The sequence below is a fragment of the Zonotrichia leucophrys genome, chromosome 7 (assembly GCF_028769735.1).
Source record: "Zonotrichia leucophrys gambelii isolate GWCS_2022_RI chromosome 7, RI_Zleu_2.0, whole genome shotgun sequence".
Lineage (NCBI taxonomy): Eukaryota > Metazoa > Chordata > Aves > Passeriformes > Passerellidae > Zonotrichia > Zonotrichia leucophrys.
The window spans coordinates 10346199-10363557 of NC_088177.1; the positions used below are offsets into that span (position 1 = coordinate 10346199).

At 45.1% G+C, this 17359-nt stretch overlaps 1 protein-coding gene across 6 annotated transcripts in view; it reads left to right on the plus strand.

The window, feature by feature from the left end:
* FN1 (fibronectin 1) overlaps window positions 1-17359 on the plus strand; it is a 53461-nt gene that overhangs the window by 10405 nt on the left and 25697 nt on the right. For all 6 annotated transcript variants that reach the window (XM_064717598.1, XM_064717597.1, XM_064717599.1 and 3 more), the window contains exons 9-20: window positions 901-1077; window positions 1928-2080; window positions 4124-4252; window positions 5775-5918; window positions 7674-7795; window positions 8996-9173; window positions 9306-9482; window positions 11497-11625; window positions 11738-11827; window positions 12344-12538; window positions 13847-14119; window positions 17002-17268. In XM_064717598.1, coding sequence (XP_064573668.1) covers window positions 901-1077; window positions 1928-2080; window positions 4124-4252; window positions 5775-5918; window positions 7674-7795; window positions 8996-9173; window positions 9306-9482; window positions 11497-11625; window positions 11738-11827; window positions 12344-12538; window positions 13847-14119; window positions 17002-17268 — 2034 coding nt within the window. The remainder of the gene's footprint in view (window positions 1-900; window positions 1078-1927; window positions 2081-4123; window positions 4253-5774; window positions 5919-7673; window positions 7796-8995; window positions 9174-9305; window positions 9483-11496; window positions 11626-11737; window positions 11828-12343; window positions 12539-13846; window positions 14120-17001; window positions 17269-17359) is intronic.

The window sequence follows — 17359 nt, forward strand, 5'->3', positions numbered from 1 at the left end:
TGTCTACCTGTGTGGTTGCACTTCCTGGAGTGCCTGTCAGACATCCATGGAGCAGTATTGAGACCTTGGAAAGAATATTTCACGTTCCCACATGAAAATACTGCTGCTTACACTGCATAGACACTGTCTTTAAAATTCGATTCTACTTTGGTTGTTTTTCCCTGATAAAAATCAAGCCTTTTTCTGCAGCACTTATAATACTTCATTAAAAAAAAAAACACCCAAAAAAACCATCCAAACACTGTCCCTGTCCATGTTCATGTTTTGGAGAGGCTTCTTGTGATACACTGTGGAAAAGAGAAATGTGATATAGAAAAATCTCAGTAAATCTCTTGTTCTCCAATGTTTGTAAAGCAGAGTTGCTCAAGAGGTGATTAGTTCAGGTAGATTACAGCCCTCTTTCCACTGCTGCTTGCAAAACACGAAGCTTCCAGCCTGCAGAGAGGTTTTGGCTTGTCCTGTTGGACATAACTGAGCTGTAACCCTTTCCTGAGGGTGAAGGCTTCCCTTAGAGCTGAGGGGCACCACTGGGAAATGGCTTCAGAGATAATACAGGTATGCTGAGAGCTGGGAGTTTATTTCATTCCCTAGGCTTTGGGAGAAGGCATCTGCAAAGCTACTTCCCAAGCACAGTAAGCTTTGGTTTTCCCTGTTTCCTGGGAATTCCCATAGCTGCCTCTGCAGCTCATTCCAGAGCAAAGCTTGAACTGAACTGACCTCGTGCAAAGCTTATGTTTCCACATCTGAATTAATTAAAGCCAAGAAAAGAGGCCTGTGGATTATATACAGGGCACACATGGGAAAAAGTAGTGCTAGTACTTTGTTTTCCAAGCTCTTCCATGCATGCTAAGAGAGAGTGCAGGCTGAATTTTCAGCTGTTCCCTTCATTTTTTGGTACAGTTTTGGTCCAGACACGGGGTGGCAATTCCAATGGTGCTCTGTGCCACTTCCCCTTCCTGTACAACAACCGCAACTACACCGACTGCACCTCGGAGGGACGGAGGGACAACATGAAGTGGTGTGGAACCACGGAGAACTACGATGCTGACCAGAAGTTTGGCTTCTGCCCCATGGCTGGTAAGGCTGAGAGCCATAAAGGGCTTGTGGAGCACGTGGTGCCTTGAGCTGGAAAGTGAAGATCTCTGTCAGATATTGATGACTTCTGATGAGCTGAGTCTCAGCCCAAAGCCCTTACAGGCATTGCTGAAGTTTTCTTTTGTCCTTTTTTCCCCATTGACCACCTCTAGCAGATTTAGAAGTCAATTTTCCCCATTGACCACCATTTTTCCCCATTGACCACCTCTAGCAGGAGAAGTCAATTTTCATTACTTTGCTACAAGCCAGTGGCAGGCATGCTCCTCAGCTGGTGTGAGTCCCTGATACTCCATGATACTAGTTTATTTTTCTTTTTTTAAATTAAACTGTTTCTTTACTCCTCCCTACTCTGTCATAAGTAATAGTTGTCAGTAGAGGTTATTTATGTATATCAAATCTTTTGGTGAATTTAACTTACTTTTTTGTTGTGAGACTTGCTGGACTTTACTGTTAATTTTTTTCTTGTCTTTCATCTACTTCTTCAGATGATGTTGGGTGCTTGGAGTATTTCCTATAAGTTTCTCTACTGCTCCCTGTAATTCTGATTTTGAGTCCTTCTACAAAGTTAAGAATAGAATCAGTTCATAAGCTAATTTTGCACAGGATTTTGCAACAGTAGGTACTTCTACAGCTGAAAACTTCAGAAGTCTATACCATCAGATCTGCTGGTGTAGATTTGCTGGAGAACCTAAATTTGAGTGTGTGCCTAAAATTTCCTTGTTAAGATGCAGGAACCACTACCTGGTATGAAGGGGCATTGCAAATGGTCTCAGGCCTCAAAATCTTGTAAATTGTGGCCTCATAAATATTCTCTTGCTTTCTTCTCACCCAGCCCATGAAGAAATCTGCACAACCAACGACGGTGTCATGTACCGCGTTGGGGACCAGTGGGATAAGCAGCATGACATGGGCCACATGATGAGATGTACTTGTGTAGGAAATGGCCGTGGAGAGTGGACCTGCATTGCCTATTCACAGCTCAGAGGTACTGAATTTCATGTTATATCACCACTTCAGTCAAAGTAGGAGATGGGAGAAGTTGGTATTCTTTTCTGTCATTGTGAGTTTGAGCCCACACTCAAGAACTGTTGTATCGCCAAGGGAGATACAGGCTAGAATTAAGGAGGAAGTATTTTACAGAAAGGGTGGTCAAATACTGGAATCATCTACCCAGGGAGGTGGTAGAATCACCATCCCTCGATAAGTTTAAAAAAAGACTGGATGTGGCACTTGGTGCCATGATCTAGTTGAGGTGTTAGAACATGGGTTGGACTCGATGATCTTAAAGGTCTCTTCCAACCTAGAATTTCTGTGATTCTGTGTGATTCTGTTCACTCTTTGGAGTAGTAAGGGGATTAAAGGAGCTGTGAAGTTCTTGTCTTGTTTATGTGCTGGAAAAGTATATTCCAGCCTTTACAGGCTCTGAAGCAGAAGCAAACCTTGATTGTCTTGGTCATGGTATCCCTCCCTCCTTTTGTCTACATTTAGGAATTGGCAGCACTGTGATTTTACATGGAGCTCAGTATAGGCACCTCCCCGCCTCAAGAACAGACAAAACTCCAGACTAGTCTGAAGTTTGAAAGCAGAGTTGTTGTGTTTTATTGTTCTGCAGTGAAATTTTCAATTCCTTTGTGCTGGATTGGCCTTTTGCTGGCTAATCTATATGAAAGGCTGGCAGGAAAGCATGGAGATTACTCTTATTTATTTACTCATTTGTGTGAGTGGTCCAAGTGGAGAAGTACTTAAGCAATACCAAAAAAGAAGACTTAAAAGCACAGACATTTGATCATCCTACAGCATTGGCTTCATGTCTGGAAAAGGCAGGGGGGTTGCTGTCAAGAGGCCAAGAAAGGACTCTTTTAACACCACTGCTGAAGTGGGATATAATTTATAGGGAAAGACTCACTCAGGGGCTTTGGAAGGGGTTTTTTATATGTGTTCCTTCAGCATGAAAAGGACTGCTCAAAGTTCTGGGCTGTGCAAGTCCTGTTTCCACTTGCACAGCTAGTTCTCTGCAGTTCCATTCTGGAGTTGAAGTGGTCTTTCTTGCTGAGGGGAGGGTAGAGATACTTTGCTTTTTCAAAAGGCAAAGGTTATCTATCTGAGTAGAGCTGTTTAAACACAGCAGCCAGACCTTGGCGCCTGCAGGAGGGTCTGAGCACTCCTTGGTTTATCCAGATGCTGTGCCCATGGTGTGGGAAAATATCATGGGGAATAAAATCATGGGAATCGTGGCCTCACTTCCCCAAGGACAGCTGGTCCAGGATTGACTCCAGACCTGAACTTGGGTCTCTTGGGTCCCACTTAACAAAACAACTTGCTTCTGGGCTTGTTTTCATGTTTGTTTTGTCTTTCTGCTCCTTGCTGTGATTAGACTGGCTTTAGGAATTCTGGGCCAGATCCCAGATGGACATTGAACCTCATAGAGTGATACCATTGTACTACAGCATGGGGTCTGGTTACTGTGTTGTGAGGGAAGGGTAGGCACCAGCAGCATCTTGTGTGTGGGAAAGATCAGCCTCCACCTTTAGATTACTACAGAGGGTAGCAGAGGTACCCAGCAGAAGAACATCATGAGCATGGCTGTACTTCTTCATTGTATCTTCATAAATTTGGAGCAGCCCTTTTCTCCTTGTGTAGTTGCAGTGGTTTGAGGCTGAGGAGTTTGGGCTGAGATGTTCCTCAGAGGAGATGGTCAGAGTCAGTGTGGTGGTTTAGAGTTTTGTTCACACATGGAACCTGTCTAAAGGAACAAAGAGGCAGTTCTGTAGCTGGATTGTGTCCTACAGACCCCTTTTCTGCAAGTGTTGTTTTTTTGTACAGTGCTGATAGATGAATTTGAGAGCTGGGCTGTGTGTGCAGCCCTGTGAGGGTCACAGAGTACAGAAAGGAGGGCTCCTCTCTGCCTTGGATGGAGCTGCTCACAATCAGTCTGTGTGCTGATCTAGCAAGGGAATGATGTTCCAGGCAGAAAGGTTCTGTCTCAATGCTTAGGCCCATTGCTGATGAGCTCTGCTCTCTCCCCCAGACCAGTGCATTGTGGATGGCATCACCTACGATGTGAACCAGACCTTCCACAAGCGCCATGACGAGGGGCACATGCTGAACTGCACCTGCTTTGGCCAGGGCCGGGGCAGGTGGAAGTGTGATCCTGTAGGTAAGTCACTGGCTGTCCCCCTTGGCAGACACACTTTGTGCCTCTGTGCAAACTGGCTGTGGTATGGACAGACTGGTGTGGGAGTTTGGGCCCAGTCTTTGTGCACTTTCTGTCTTGAATTTTACAAAAGCAAAACTAGAAGCGACACTGCATTTGCTGGAGGGTAAGTGAGAGGACATTTGTTAATTTAAGGACATATGCCTGGGTTATCACACCTGCCACAGAAGAACCACGACTGTGGCAAGCATATATTGTAAAATGTAGCAGCTTGTGGTAACAGGGTAGTTAGCCTGTGGTCATTTGGCTGGATTCTGGTACCTCAGCTGTCAGCAGGGCTCTCAGCCTGAACACTGATAAAACATTCAGCTGGGCCCTAATGCTAGGATCAGTTTTCTTGCCTTTCTCTATCCTAAAATCTTTCAGAGTTTTCTCCCTGAACTGAGGAAGGAACACCAGCATATATTAACTTACCTTGGACTGAATTGATTTTTTGGCTGCCCTTTGTTCTAGCAAAGAGAGAGCTCAGGATGAGAACACGTGTTAATAGTGCTCTGGAGGTTAGCTAAAACCATCATGATTCTCTGCAGGAAGGAGATTTCATGTCTTCTTCCTCCCCCCCTTCCCTAGAAAACCTTGATTGGAAGATAAGAACTGGCTGTTTGGTTTGCAGTTACTAAGTCCAAGAGAGCTTCAAACTATTGCCAAGAAAACCTATTAGAAATTGCTGGTTGTGAAGCTCTGCTTTATTAAGAGTAGTATCTCTATGTGTTTACTCAAGGAACACAGATTGTAAAGCTCCAGAGAATTACTAGTTTGAAGGAAGGGGTGGGGGCATGATTTCAGCTATCTGTATAAGTGCAATTAAAGTTTTAATTTTGTTGGCTGTCTCTAAACAAAGCTTTTATTTATCCAAGCAAACACAATGCTGGTTCTCACTGAAGATTTCTGTGGAGCCAGGCATACATGCAGTTGTCAGGGCAGAAAGTGTGCTGAAGTGCTGTGCTGTATTTACACTAGCTCAGCTGATTTCAGGATCTGATCTGTCCCCCTTTGGTTTATACCATGGTAAATCTGGAAAGATTCTGCTGAAAATAAAAACATTCTGGGTACTATTAAAACATAAATGAATTCTGAAGGCAGGAGGAATTTTTGCCTTTGATCTCCTTGAGAGAGCAGCATGGTTTAGCTTTGGATGAGAGATGAACTCAGTTGGCCAGGGCAGAACTGAGCTCCAGAGTGGATGACATTCTTTCTAGAAGGAACACCCCACTGAAATGCATCACAGCTGAATTAGCCTCCTAATATCCAACTTAATACATGCAGTGCTGTATTAAGAACCTTGATTTGAGACTCCAATTCTGTTGCCACTTTATTTGCAAATAGAGGTACATAAAAATAAACATCGGCGCTGCATTTTTTTGTGCAAAAAGGGGGGGATTTTTTTACTTTTGGGACTTTTTTGTAGCTATTCCAGTGTGGTTTCACTAAGACCCAGTGTGAACTGTCCCTCTTGTGCCTCCAGACCAGTGCCAGGACTCAGAAACCCGGACCTTCTACCAGATTGGAGACTCCTGGGAGAAGTACGTGCATGGGGTCAGGTACCAGTGCTACTGCTATGGTCGTGGGATTGGAGAGTGGCACTGCCAACCTCTGCAGACCTACCCAGGTAAGAAACTAACAGAAAATGAACTCACCTGCTGAGTGAGACCTGAGGAAGGCCAGCTTCCCACCCCTCACCTGTTCAAGTTTCTGTACCTAATGTCTTTTGATTTCTTCTTAAAACAGAACAGATTCTCCTGTCCCTTGGCAGACACAAGCAGTGGTCAGGGACTGATAAAGAGGGGCTCAGGCTGTTTGCAGCTATTCCTGAGGCCAGGGTTAGTTCAGAGAATGACCCTCAGTGCACACAGCAGCTTGGGTTTACATTGACTCTTGGTATTTAGTAGTATCACATGTGTAATCTTCAGTTTATATTTCCTGAAACTCACATGTGTGGTTCTTCCTTTTCCACTCATTACAGAAGCAAAATCCATCATGGAACAAAATGTTTTTCCTGATCAGTGCCCCAAAGACATTAAATATTTGAACTCTTGTTTGTCCAGGCAATTCCAGGAACTCTATAGGAGTGGGCAATGCCTGTTTGTTGGTTGTTCAGCTTCAGTTCCCTGAACAGAACATGAGGGGAACTTCTTTACTTTCCTGTTCAAGGTTGCAACTGCCACTGTCTTAATCTGAATAAGATGAAGTATTAAGGCTTGCTGAGCTTCATTTACTGCTGTTGGATTGCTTAAACAAACATCTCCCTGAGCTATGTGAAATATGCATGCCTCCAGCCTGGAGACCAGGCTTGGGGCTGCTTTAGACACAAGAGTGACTGAAAATGTGTAAATAAACCAGATCTAATGTTTCTGAATGTAGGTTTGGGGTTAGGTGAGCTTTGAAATTTTCTGCCTGTGGGCACAAGTTTGTTTTTCTAGAAATCCTGTTAAATGGGGAACAGGTATATATGTTACATGGTTGTCCAAATAAATTATTATTAGAAATGTTGGGAATGGGGTGAGGGTGCAGCTATTTAATGGCTTAAACACTTTCCTGCAGATTCCAGGGATCTCTTTGCTGGGATTTTCTGAGAACTAACATGAGGACAGTGCTGCTGAGTGTTCAGTGACACCTCCCCAGTGAGCCCAGGTTCTCTGAAAAGAGAACCATAGGATCATAAAACCTGTCCTCTATTGGAGAGCTTGGAGGAAATAGGCCTGAGCCTGACCTAGCTGAGTGCAATCAATAGTCTTAAGCATTAGAGCACTGCAGAACTTGTATTTTCATTAGTTCTTCGGCCTCTTTTGTCTCAGGACTTCCACCTACCCTTCTGGTGGGGTTAGTGGGCAGAAGAAAAGTCTCACTATCTGTGGAGTCTTCCGCAGAGTCAAGAAAATTTGGTGTTTCAAATGAACTGATGAAGAAATTTAGTAAAATAGTAGATTAGTGTCTATTTTCAGAGTATATTCAGTGTCAGACCAGAAATTTTCCCTCACCGTGCTGCATGATTAGACCTGGATTTGGCAGATGGTTTTTATCAGCTCCATTGCAGAAGATATTAGTGAAGAAAACAATTATTTGCTGAGAAGTTCCTCCTGTTTCTTTGAACAGCAGGACTTTGTTTTGCAGACCTTTTCTGTACTAGACCTCTCCTATTTTCCATTTCATTGGTAGTTAACAGGAAATGGACCCAAGCAGTGCTCATAACTTCCCCACAGAATTTATTCTTACTCACTGGCTTTCTAGGTAGCAATTAAGAATAGAAAGACAATAGAACTGATTTCCCATGTATAGAAATACCATATTAGCCATGCAGCTTTCTTGCTTTTTAATGACTCCACAACATCCCCAGCAGGTTAAAACACCAATTCTGTTTTTTCAGGCTCAACTGGACCTGTTCAGGTGATCATCACAGAGAGCACCAATCAGCCAAACTCCCACCCCATCCAGTGGAATGCTCCTGAACGGTCTCACATCACCCAGTACATCCTGCGCTGGAGACCTGTGAGTGCCACATCTGCCATCGTTTGTTCCTCAAGAGTTCTTTATTTGGCTTTTCCTGGTGTCTGTAAGAAGTGGCTGACACAGCTTCTGCGAACTTGAGTTGCTTATTCAGTGTCTTTGGCCTCTTGAGGTCAACAGCTACTCTTGAGCATCAAGGGGAGAGCCAGTGCTGTATAAACACTTCATGTTTTCTTGCCCAAACTTCACTGGTTGCTGTGTTCATAAAATATTTTATTAAACAAAGCACTAGTACAGCAAGCAGGCAAGTTTATATCCTTAGGAATGCAAATCCTTGTGGAAGCTTCTTCATCCAAAGAAATGCTGTTTTAGTAACATGGGCATATGCAGAAACTACTGGTATCCATTTTTATTCTGTTAATGTGGAGGTAAAAATGATTAGGATATGAAGTCATAAACAGCTTGTGTAGGATTAAATAAAGAGTCACTTCCATCTTCTCCAAAGTCTGAACCAAAACTGGTTAACCACAGCTTGTTGGCTGGCTCCTCTGTGAGGAATGATTTGGTTTAACCAGCACAGATGAGCTGAGTTCCAGCTCCCCTGAGTACAGCTTCACAAAAGACCACTTAATGATTAAGAGCATTAGTACCTCAATGCTGCCTGTTATTAAGAGAACAATAAAGGCCCAGATCCAAAGGCACTCAAGTCTTTACTGATTTCAGTATATCTTGGATGAAGGCCTGAATGAAATGGACTTTAAAGCACTGGAGTACAAACCTCAGAGGATGGAGCATTATTTTAAAGCTTCCCATAGAGTTCAAACACAGGGTAGAAGGGAAGAACCTCTCTGTATATTGTTTTCAGATGATGGCTTTAGTGTGTTATTATGAACAGGCTTCAAAAGTCTCTTTTCCAGCCAGTACTTCATGCCTTTCTGTGCTTTTGGTGAAGGAATGAGTTGAATTTATAACAAATAATGCTCCTTTAAAGGGTAAAGTTCACAGCTAGGTTGTTTTTAGTTTAACCCTGTAAAACCTAATAACTCAATGCCATTGGTCCTGCTTCTTGGCATAATTTTCTCATCTCCTTTGTCTTGTTTTGTCTGTGCACTAAAGCCATTCAAGTCACACCTGTGTTTGAATATTACAGGGAGCAGTGACCACCTAGCAGGTTAGGTCACTAGATTGCCCTGTTTGCAGCCTAGGGTATCTCTCACTGTCTGAGTGTCCTTTTTCTTGCAGAAAAACTCAGGCAGGCAGTGGAAGGAAGCCACCATCCCTGGCCACAGGAACTCCTACACCATCTCAGGCCTGAAGCCTGGTGTGATTTATGAGGGACAGCTCATCAGTGTGCAGCAGTATGGCCACAAGGAAGTCACCCGCTTTGATTTCACCACAACCAGCACCACAGCAGTGACAAGTGAGCTGAGCAGGGGGACATCCAGGGAATGACATCCCTCATCTCCTTCACCCACGTCCTTGTTTTGTGCATCCCACTCAATACAAAATTGTAGTGATGCTTAATGCAACCTCTCTCTCCTCTCTCTGATAGGCAACACTGTTTCAGGAGAGACAACTCTTCTTCCTCCCGTGGTTGCTACTTCAGAATCAGTCACTGAAATCACATCCAACAGCTTTGTTGTCTCCTGGGTTTCTGCCTCTGACACCGTTTCTGGATTCCGCGTTGAGTACGAGCTGAGCGAGGAGGGTGACGAGCCCCAGTACCTTGGTGAGACAGTGCTGTGTGTGCCAGGCCAAAGTAGGGGGATGAGCCCCAGTGCCTTGGTGAGACAGTGCTGTGTGTGCCAGGCCAAAGTAGGGGGATGAGCCCCAGTGCCTTGGTGAGACAGTGCTGTGTGTGCCAGGGCAAAGCAGGGGGATGAGCCCCAGTGCCTTGGTGAGACAGTGCTGTGTGTGCCAGGGCAAAGCAGGGGATGAGCCCAGTGCCTGGTGAGACAGTGCTGTGTGTGCCAGGGCAAAGCAGGGGGATGAGCCCCAGTGCCTTGGTGAGACAGTGCTGTGTGTGCCAGGGCAAAGCAGGGGGATGAGCCCCAGTGCCTTGGTGAGACAGTGCTGTGTGTGCCAGGGCAAAGCAGGGGGATGAGCCCCAGTGCCTTGGTGAGACAGTGCTGTGTGTGCCAGGGCAAAGCAGGGGGATGAGCCCCAGTGCCTTGGTGAGACAGTGCTGGGTGTGCCAGGGCAAAGCCCTGCTCACAGTCAGGGCATCACTGCTTTGTGGCACTCAGTAGAGCTGGTGTGAACATCACAGTGAGCACCTCCCTGTCTTTCAGTAGGATTCAGTTAGGATGTGAGAGTGGCAGGAGCAGCTCGGATTAAAAACTCAGTTCCTTTTCTTCATTAATAGCTGTAAGAGAACAAGGCAAGTAAATAGCAATAATAGCAATATCCCCTCAGAATGTTGTCCCAGAATTCTGCAGAGGAAAACTGCCTGAGCCAGGAGTGGTGGATGGGTAATAACTCTGAGTAGATATAATTATTCTTTTCATCTCCGTGAATCTTTGCTCCATTTTCTTTGCTCAGGGTTTTGTTTTTTTTTTTCATTTTACAATAATGTAAAGTTACTGGCTTCCACAGCATCCTGAAATGAGCAGCAGTGCAGATGAGAAAAGAACCAAATCTGGTTTTTTTGAACCTGCCTCCTGGCTAATTTCCTTTGGCATACCTTTGTCCTTCCATCAGAATGGACAGAGAAATCTTTCCCAAATGCCCTCTTGGCTGCTTATCTCATGGATATCTCATCATATCTCAACTGCTCTGTCAGTTGTTTTGTTTGGATCAGGTCTTCCTCATCTTTGATAATATGGCAATTTAGCTGAGCTGGGAAGCTGGTTAAAAGCACTGGACTCAGACACAGCAATTGAAACTGGTTTTCTAACATTTACTGTAGAGCCCATGGCACCACTACATGTAATTTCATTTTAACTTCTTTTTCCTAGTTTCCTGTCTTAGCAGTGGTAATAGCAATATCTCACCTCAAGCATTTGAAGTTATAATAGTTACTGGGACATGAGCGTGGTAGAACATGACAAAAAGAACAGCAATCTCCTGATCTAATAATTCTCCCTAGACTGTTAGTCCCCTGAACTCACAGGCTTGGACACTGAGCAGTGGTGGCACTTGTGGGGACTGCCACCACTGTCACCACCTTTCTTTCTGCCCAGACAGCTGAGCTGTGAAGCAGCTTCAGAGCTCATCTGTCTACAGACAGGGGTTTACAGGCAGATTGAAAGGCAATTCCTAGTTTCCCCCAAGACGCATGGCTTCAGTCTGGTCAGCAAGGAGCTGCTTCTTGGGGAGTTTTCTACATCTGGCACGTAGGTGGACATCTGGGAGAAGGGAAAGAAGTCCACTAGCCCTCATAATGTCATTCTTCTCACTCATGAGTCAGTGTTTCCACATAACCTACTCATGTGAAAGTTTTACCATATATTTCTGTACTGAAAGTTCAACAGTCAGGGTATGAAATGAGTGTTCAGCTGAGATGGCTACAGTGTGCAGGGGGCTGCTGCTCAAGGTGCCGTGCAGTATCCCTTGGTTGCTAGTCCCAACTCTCCACACAACTCTTCTGAGGTGAACCAAACACAGTGCAGAGAAATTGTTGTTTTATTGCAGGAAGACTGTGCTTCAACCCAGATTAGAACAGGCTTCTCAATTATTTAATTTGGAGAGAAAGCAAGAAGATGGAATTGCTAAACCAAATTTTTCTCTCCTGCCTTCCTCAGATCTTCCAAGCACAGCCACTTCTGTCAACATCCCTGACTTGCTTCCTGGTCGCAAGTATATTGTTAATGTCTACCAGATCTCTGAGGAGGGAGAGCAGAATCTCATCCTGTCTACTTCACAGACTACAGGTATGTGTTGGGGGCTGTTGTTGCTGTTGAAAGCTGTTGTTACTGTTTGCTCAAGATATTTTTGTTACCTCTCATCTCACACTTGCTGTCCTCCTGTGTTTGTCTTAAACAGCTCCTGATGCACCACCTGAGCACACAGTGGAAAGTGTGGATGACACATCCATTGTCATCAGCTGGAGCAGGCCACAGGCTCCAATCACAGGTTTGTCCTGTTGGAGTGCACTTATTCTGCATTATTGATAGAACCTAAAATGTAGGTGAAAAGGAAAATATAACTCTGGGATAAAGGTATTGCAAAATTCTGCCTGGTCAGAGAGACCAGCTGGAAAGCACATGGGCAGTTCAGCATTTCCTTGGCTTCAGTGGCTGAACCAAGCAAGGCTGGATGTAAAACAATTCCTTCTGGATTTGTGTTAAATAAAAACAAGCCCTTATATTTGTATCTGTCATCCAGACCATCCCATAGTGAGCATGAGAGCAGTGCAGGCCTAAATCCACATGTCAGACCTCAGATCCTAACCCAGGTCAGGCTGTGCTTTGGAAGGTGGTGTGGGTGTGTGGTCTGTAAGTGGGACGTGAGCACAGGCAGGCCACAGGTCCTTCTGCAGTTCAGGACTATTTTTATCAAAGCTCAGGAGGGAGATCAGTTCAGCCCTCATTTCTAGCATTCTTTGTGCTTACTGCTTGTGCTGAGGATTACATACTTCTCTTGCTTCAGGCTACAGGATTGTCTACGTTCCCTCTGTGGAAGGCAGCAGCACAGAGCTCAACCTGCCTGACACTGCCACCTCTGTGACACTCAGTGACCTGATGCCAGGGGTTCAGTACAACATCAGCATCTATGCTGTGGAAGAAAACCAGGAGAGCACTCCTGTCTTCATCCAGCAGGAAACCACTGGGGTCCCACGCACAGGTAATGCTCATCTTCTGGGGTTCAGTCACTGAGGTTTCTGCTGCTAAGGGAGTGCTTAAATGAGCTCAGTTATGGTTTTGTGGGCTTGAATTGTAAGTTTCACTGGTATTGAAGTTCTCTAGTAAAATCATATTTATTGACACATTCAAAACACCATTTTGCATGAAGAGCTTTTAATTCCTAGGGATTGGGCTGCAGGCAGGTCTTGCACTGTCTGCAGAAGAGATCAATTTGCCAAGTTATCTTAGGGGGATTCTGCTAAGAAATCCTCTGAAGTGCCTGGTGTATTATTTTGACCCAGCACTTGGCTCCCAGATGTTCAGGGTTATGTATCAGACACCACAACACAATGTTCAAACTGTTCACCTGACTTTTCCCTCTCCCTTCCAGTCCTACCCATTATTTTCCTTTACAGTCAGTGGGGAAGGGAGATTGCTCAGCATTGACTGATGTGCCAAAGCACCATAAGATCTAAACTTGAGGCACTCAGTATTTAAAAAACTTCTGGTTTCAGGGTTCTTTAAGTATCCAGTTGGATTGAGTAACCAAACCAAAAGAAGGGATAGTGAAAGAATTGGGATTTGATGTGGTAAGCAGTGGAATTTCATGGTCCTGCAAGTTGCAAGCACATGTTTGCAAATGGGAATTTACCAGGAGTGAACTCAGCTCAATGATTTTATGGTTTGGCTTCTGCATCTTCCAAAAATGTGCACTGGTTAACCTTAGGACAGTATCAGTCCCAGTCTCAAGAAACTTAATTTAAACACAGGAATTCAAGGGTGCAGTACTGTGGCCCAACACTGAGGGAACGGCATTTTGCATTTGACTGCAGTAAGGCCAGATCAGCCCCTGTACTTGTTTAATTATAAAAGGTGGATTTCAAGTTATTCACAGACATTCAGGACATGCTGTGGGTTTTGAAAACCCTCTCTTTTAATTTTAGAAGGAGGTTACTGTTTCCAGCCCCTGGAGTACTTTTGTTTCCCCTCAGGCTTTGGTTCTGCATTACTTGAAGTTCTGTAGCATACCACATCTGGTCTTTCAATTCTTTCTGTCACAGCAAGATACCTTCTGAAGACATAGTATACTTTAAAGTAGATTAGAGTTGTAGTCTGCTTGAATATTGTCTGGGAATATGTGTAGGCATGTTTACAGTGAGGTTACCCTGATTTTTTTTAACTTGGTAAGTAGTCTTGGGCTAGCCATTGTTCAAGGAAAATTCACTTTTATTTTCCTTCCATGGAAACCTCTAACTTCTCCTTCTGCTAAGGACTCCCTGTGACAACTGTTGTACCCCTGTGCTTTCAGATGAGGTGCCTTCCCCCAGAGACCTGCAGTTTGTGGAGGTTTCTGACATCAAGATCACCATCATGTGGACCCCTCCCCAGAGCCAAGTGTCCGGCTACCGGGTGGAGGTGATCCCCGTCAACCGCCCCGGCCAGCACGGCCAGAGGCTGCCCATCACCAGGAGCGCCTTTGCTGAAGTCATTGACCTGATCCCAGGAACAACCTACCTCTTCAAGATCTTTGCTGTAAACCAGGGCAGGGAGAGCAAACCTTTGACTGGAGAGCAAACCACCAGTAAGTGTCTTTTTTTCGGCCTTTTGAAGCGTGGATTTTTCTGTCACTTGGAGAAATGTATAAACAGAGCACTTGAAGTGCAACAGTTCTAGCCCAGGAGGTATCCCATCAGTAGGATGATAGGACTGGGAATTCATTCATTCTAACAATGATCTCTTCAGCAGATTTATCCTCCTCCAGGGCTTTCCAATGGGAGTGCAAGTCTCATGGCACTTTAAAACAATTTCGTATGGCTGGAATTCAACTTTTTTATTGCTGACTGAGAATTGATGGACCCTGCAGTTCTTTTACAGCACAGATCACAGCCTGTGACTTTTATAATTTTTTTTTTTCTTTTCCTGGTACCTTAGGGCAGATTTCAATATGACTTAAAAGCCTTGCTGAGGTTCCTCTGAAAATCCCCATCTCCCTTCTGACAGCTCCATACCTATCTGGCTCCCCTGGCAGCAGTAGCAGTTGTGCCTGCACATGCAAGGAAGGCTCATGCAGAATCCCTCAGAATCTGATTGCTAATGATCTAGAGGCAGTGCAGCTCCTCACCAGTGTGAGGAGAAATGCACTTTGTCAGGCACTGTTTTTTGCTTTGCAGCAGTGCAGAGAAGAGAGAGGAGCAGTGGCTGGGCAAGATGTAGGGTTTCAGATGGAAGAGTAGGAATTTTATCTGGGTGGTTATCTCAGTTTTTGATCCAAGAGGAGCAGATCAGACAGAACACGGGACATTGTTTGTTTGATCAGGTCCTGTTTATTGGACAATTGAAGGGTGAGTGGGTATTTGTGTTGGGTCACTTTATTCAAAGGGACAAAATTCAGCTATGTGCATCTGCTGCTCTTCTGCTAATTTTCAGTAAATAAGAGCAACTTCTGAGAACCCAGCCTGGCTGTTAGTAACATGAGAGGGAAGGAAAGGAAATGGGATAATCTGTGAATATAGCCATGCTGTTTGAGGAATATCCTTACTTCCATCCATAAAGTTATGAGCAATGAATAGTGCCTGTCCCTTGACTGTGCAGGGAGAATGGGATCCTTATGTCCATCCTTTGCCACAGGTGTCTAATTTGAGCCCAGCACAGATGGTGTGAGCACCCCCCCTCCTCTTTCAAGCGAGGCTTTCAAAAGCAAGGATGCAACTTAGGAATCTGAGCCCTCTTGGAGGCATTTAGAACAAGAAGGGCTCAGTTCCCAGCCAGATCTGTAATTTTCTGTGGTTGTTTTGAGGAGCCTGGGCTAGGTGTAGGGTTCCTCTGACACTGCACAGAGAGGTGTACATTGGAGTATAGACATTTAATTCAGACAGCAGAGTCACAAATGTCTGGAATCGTTTTCCATAGGCTGTGATCATCTGCTTAACTGCTTGGCCCAAACCACATTGCAGAAACTATTCACATAAATTGCATCCTGTAATCGAAAGTCCTGGGAAACAGAAATCATTCAGGGTTCCCAAGGAAAACCCTGCAGCAAAAGTCTCTTCCCACGGTGTAAATGTGATTCTCTTTTTGGCCTTCCGTTAAAAAGCAGTCTACAAATAAACTCTGTGTGTGTGTGTGTGGCTTTTTAATCTTCCCCTTTTCCCTCTGCCATGGGGAGAGGAAGTGATAGAAGCCTAATAGAGCTGGCAAATTAAATTGTGCAGAAAGGAACTGACTTTAGGCTACACATTTTAGGAAGATACAATCTTTGTCAGATGAGACTTAGCCCAGATCTAAGTACCAGCAAGGGATAAAGTTAACTTTCAGTGGGTTGGAGATGAGCTTAAGCCAGGTTACACTCCTTTTTGAGTTCTCCCCAGTTGTTTCCAGTGGTGGAAGAAGGAAGACCTCACTTCCTTTTTCCTCCCTCCTCAAAAATGGAGAAAACAAAAAGGACAAAAGCATCTTGCTGCTGAATCGCTGAGAGAGTGATGAAAGCATTAAATTTTTTTGCCAAAATATTTCTTCTCCAGGAGGAGAAAAAAACATTTGCCAGCAAAAAAGGGCATTGATGAAACCTCACTGCTCTTAGGTTCGGTATATGGTTAAAATATAGCAAAGGTGGGGAGACTTGCCATGTGAACCCTGTGAACTCCTTGCTGCAGCCAGTGCTACCCTGCCTGCTGTGGGGGCAAATTCCCCTGCAGAGCCTCACCTTGCCTCAGCCCAAGGCAGTGACATCTCCACCAGTCACTGTGGCTCCAGTGAAGGAGCTGTGCTGCCTCAGCCTCTTATTTATGGAGTTATCTGGGTTATCACCTTCAGCAGATTCCCAGGGGCACTGATAAAAAAGGGAGGAAGCCTGGTAAGAGCTGTTCCCTGAGTCCCAGGGGAGAGGTGAGCATGCTTGGAATTGTTGGATGGTTGGTTCTGTGGTGTGAATATTTTTAAGTACATCTAGGAACTGGTTTTCTGCAGAAAGTCGCTGACTACTACTTATTTTGACATTCAAATGACAAAGTAGGGCTGGTTTATTTTGGGAAGGGATTTTGAGAGGACTGGGCAAGGATTTAAAAGAATAAATCTTTTTCATAGAAAAGGGCTAAAATTAGGTTTCCGTGCTTACACGGACAAGTCTAAACCAAGCTGGTTTTAAAAAAATGCTCTGCACTCATGAGAAACTGTTGAAATTCCTGAGTGTGTTGGGGTCAACCTTTAGGCTGCCTTCCCCATGGGATGCAGAGATGGCAGAGACCCAAATCAGTGCAGCCTGGAGCGCTCAGGTCTGCCTGTCTCGGTGAATTAATGGATGGTGCTGAGGCGTGGATGCAGAAGTGAAATAACTTCCCAGCTCTCTCACAAGTGCCACCTTCTCTCCTCCCACAACCCATTAGAAATCCAGGCCATGCTTTGGAAGTGGGGGTGAGGTGGAGGTTCAGCTGTGAAGCTGATGGGTGTTCTGCTTTGCCTCCCCAGAGCTCGACGCCCCCACCAACCTGCGGTTCCTCAACACCACGGAGCACTCGGTGCTGGTGCTGTGGACGCGGCCCCGCGCCGTCATCACGGGCTACAGGCTGACAGCAGGGCCCACCAGGGGAGGGCAGCCCCGCACCTACAACGTGGGGCCCTCTGCCACCAAGTACCTGCTGAGGAACCTGCAGCCTGGCACCGAGTACACCGTGTACCTGGTGGCCGTGAAGGGCGACCAGCAGAGCAGCAGAGAGACCGGCGTCTTCACCACTTGTGAGTGAGGCACACGCACGTCACATCCCCCTTTTATACCCTGGCCTTCTTCAGAACTTGTGCTGAAAAGTGCCTATTGTGAGTTGATTTA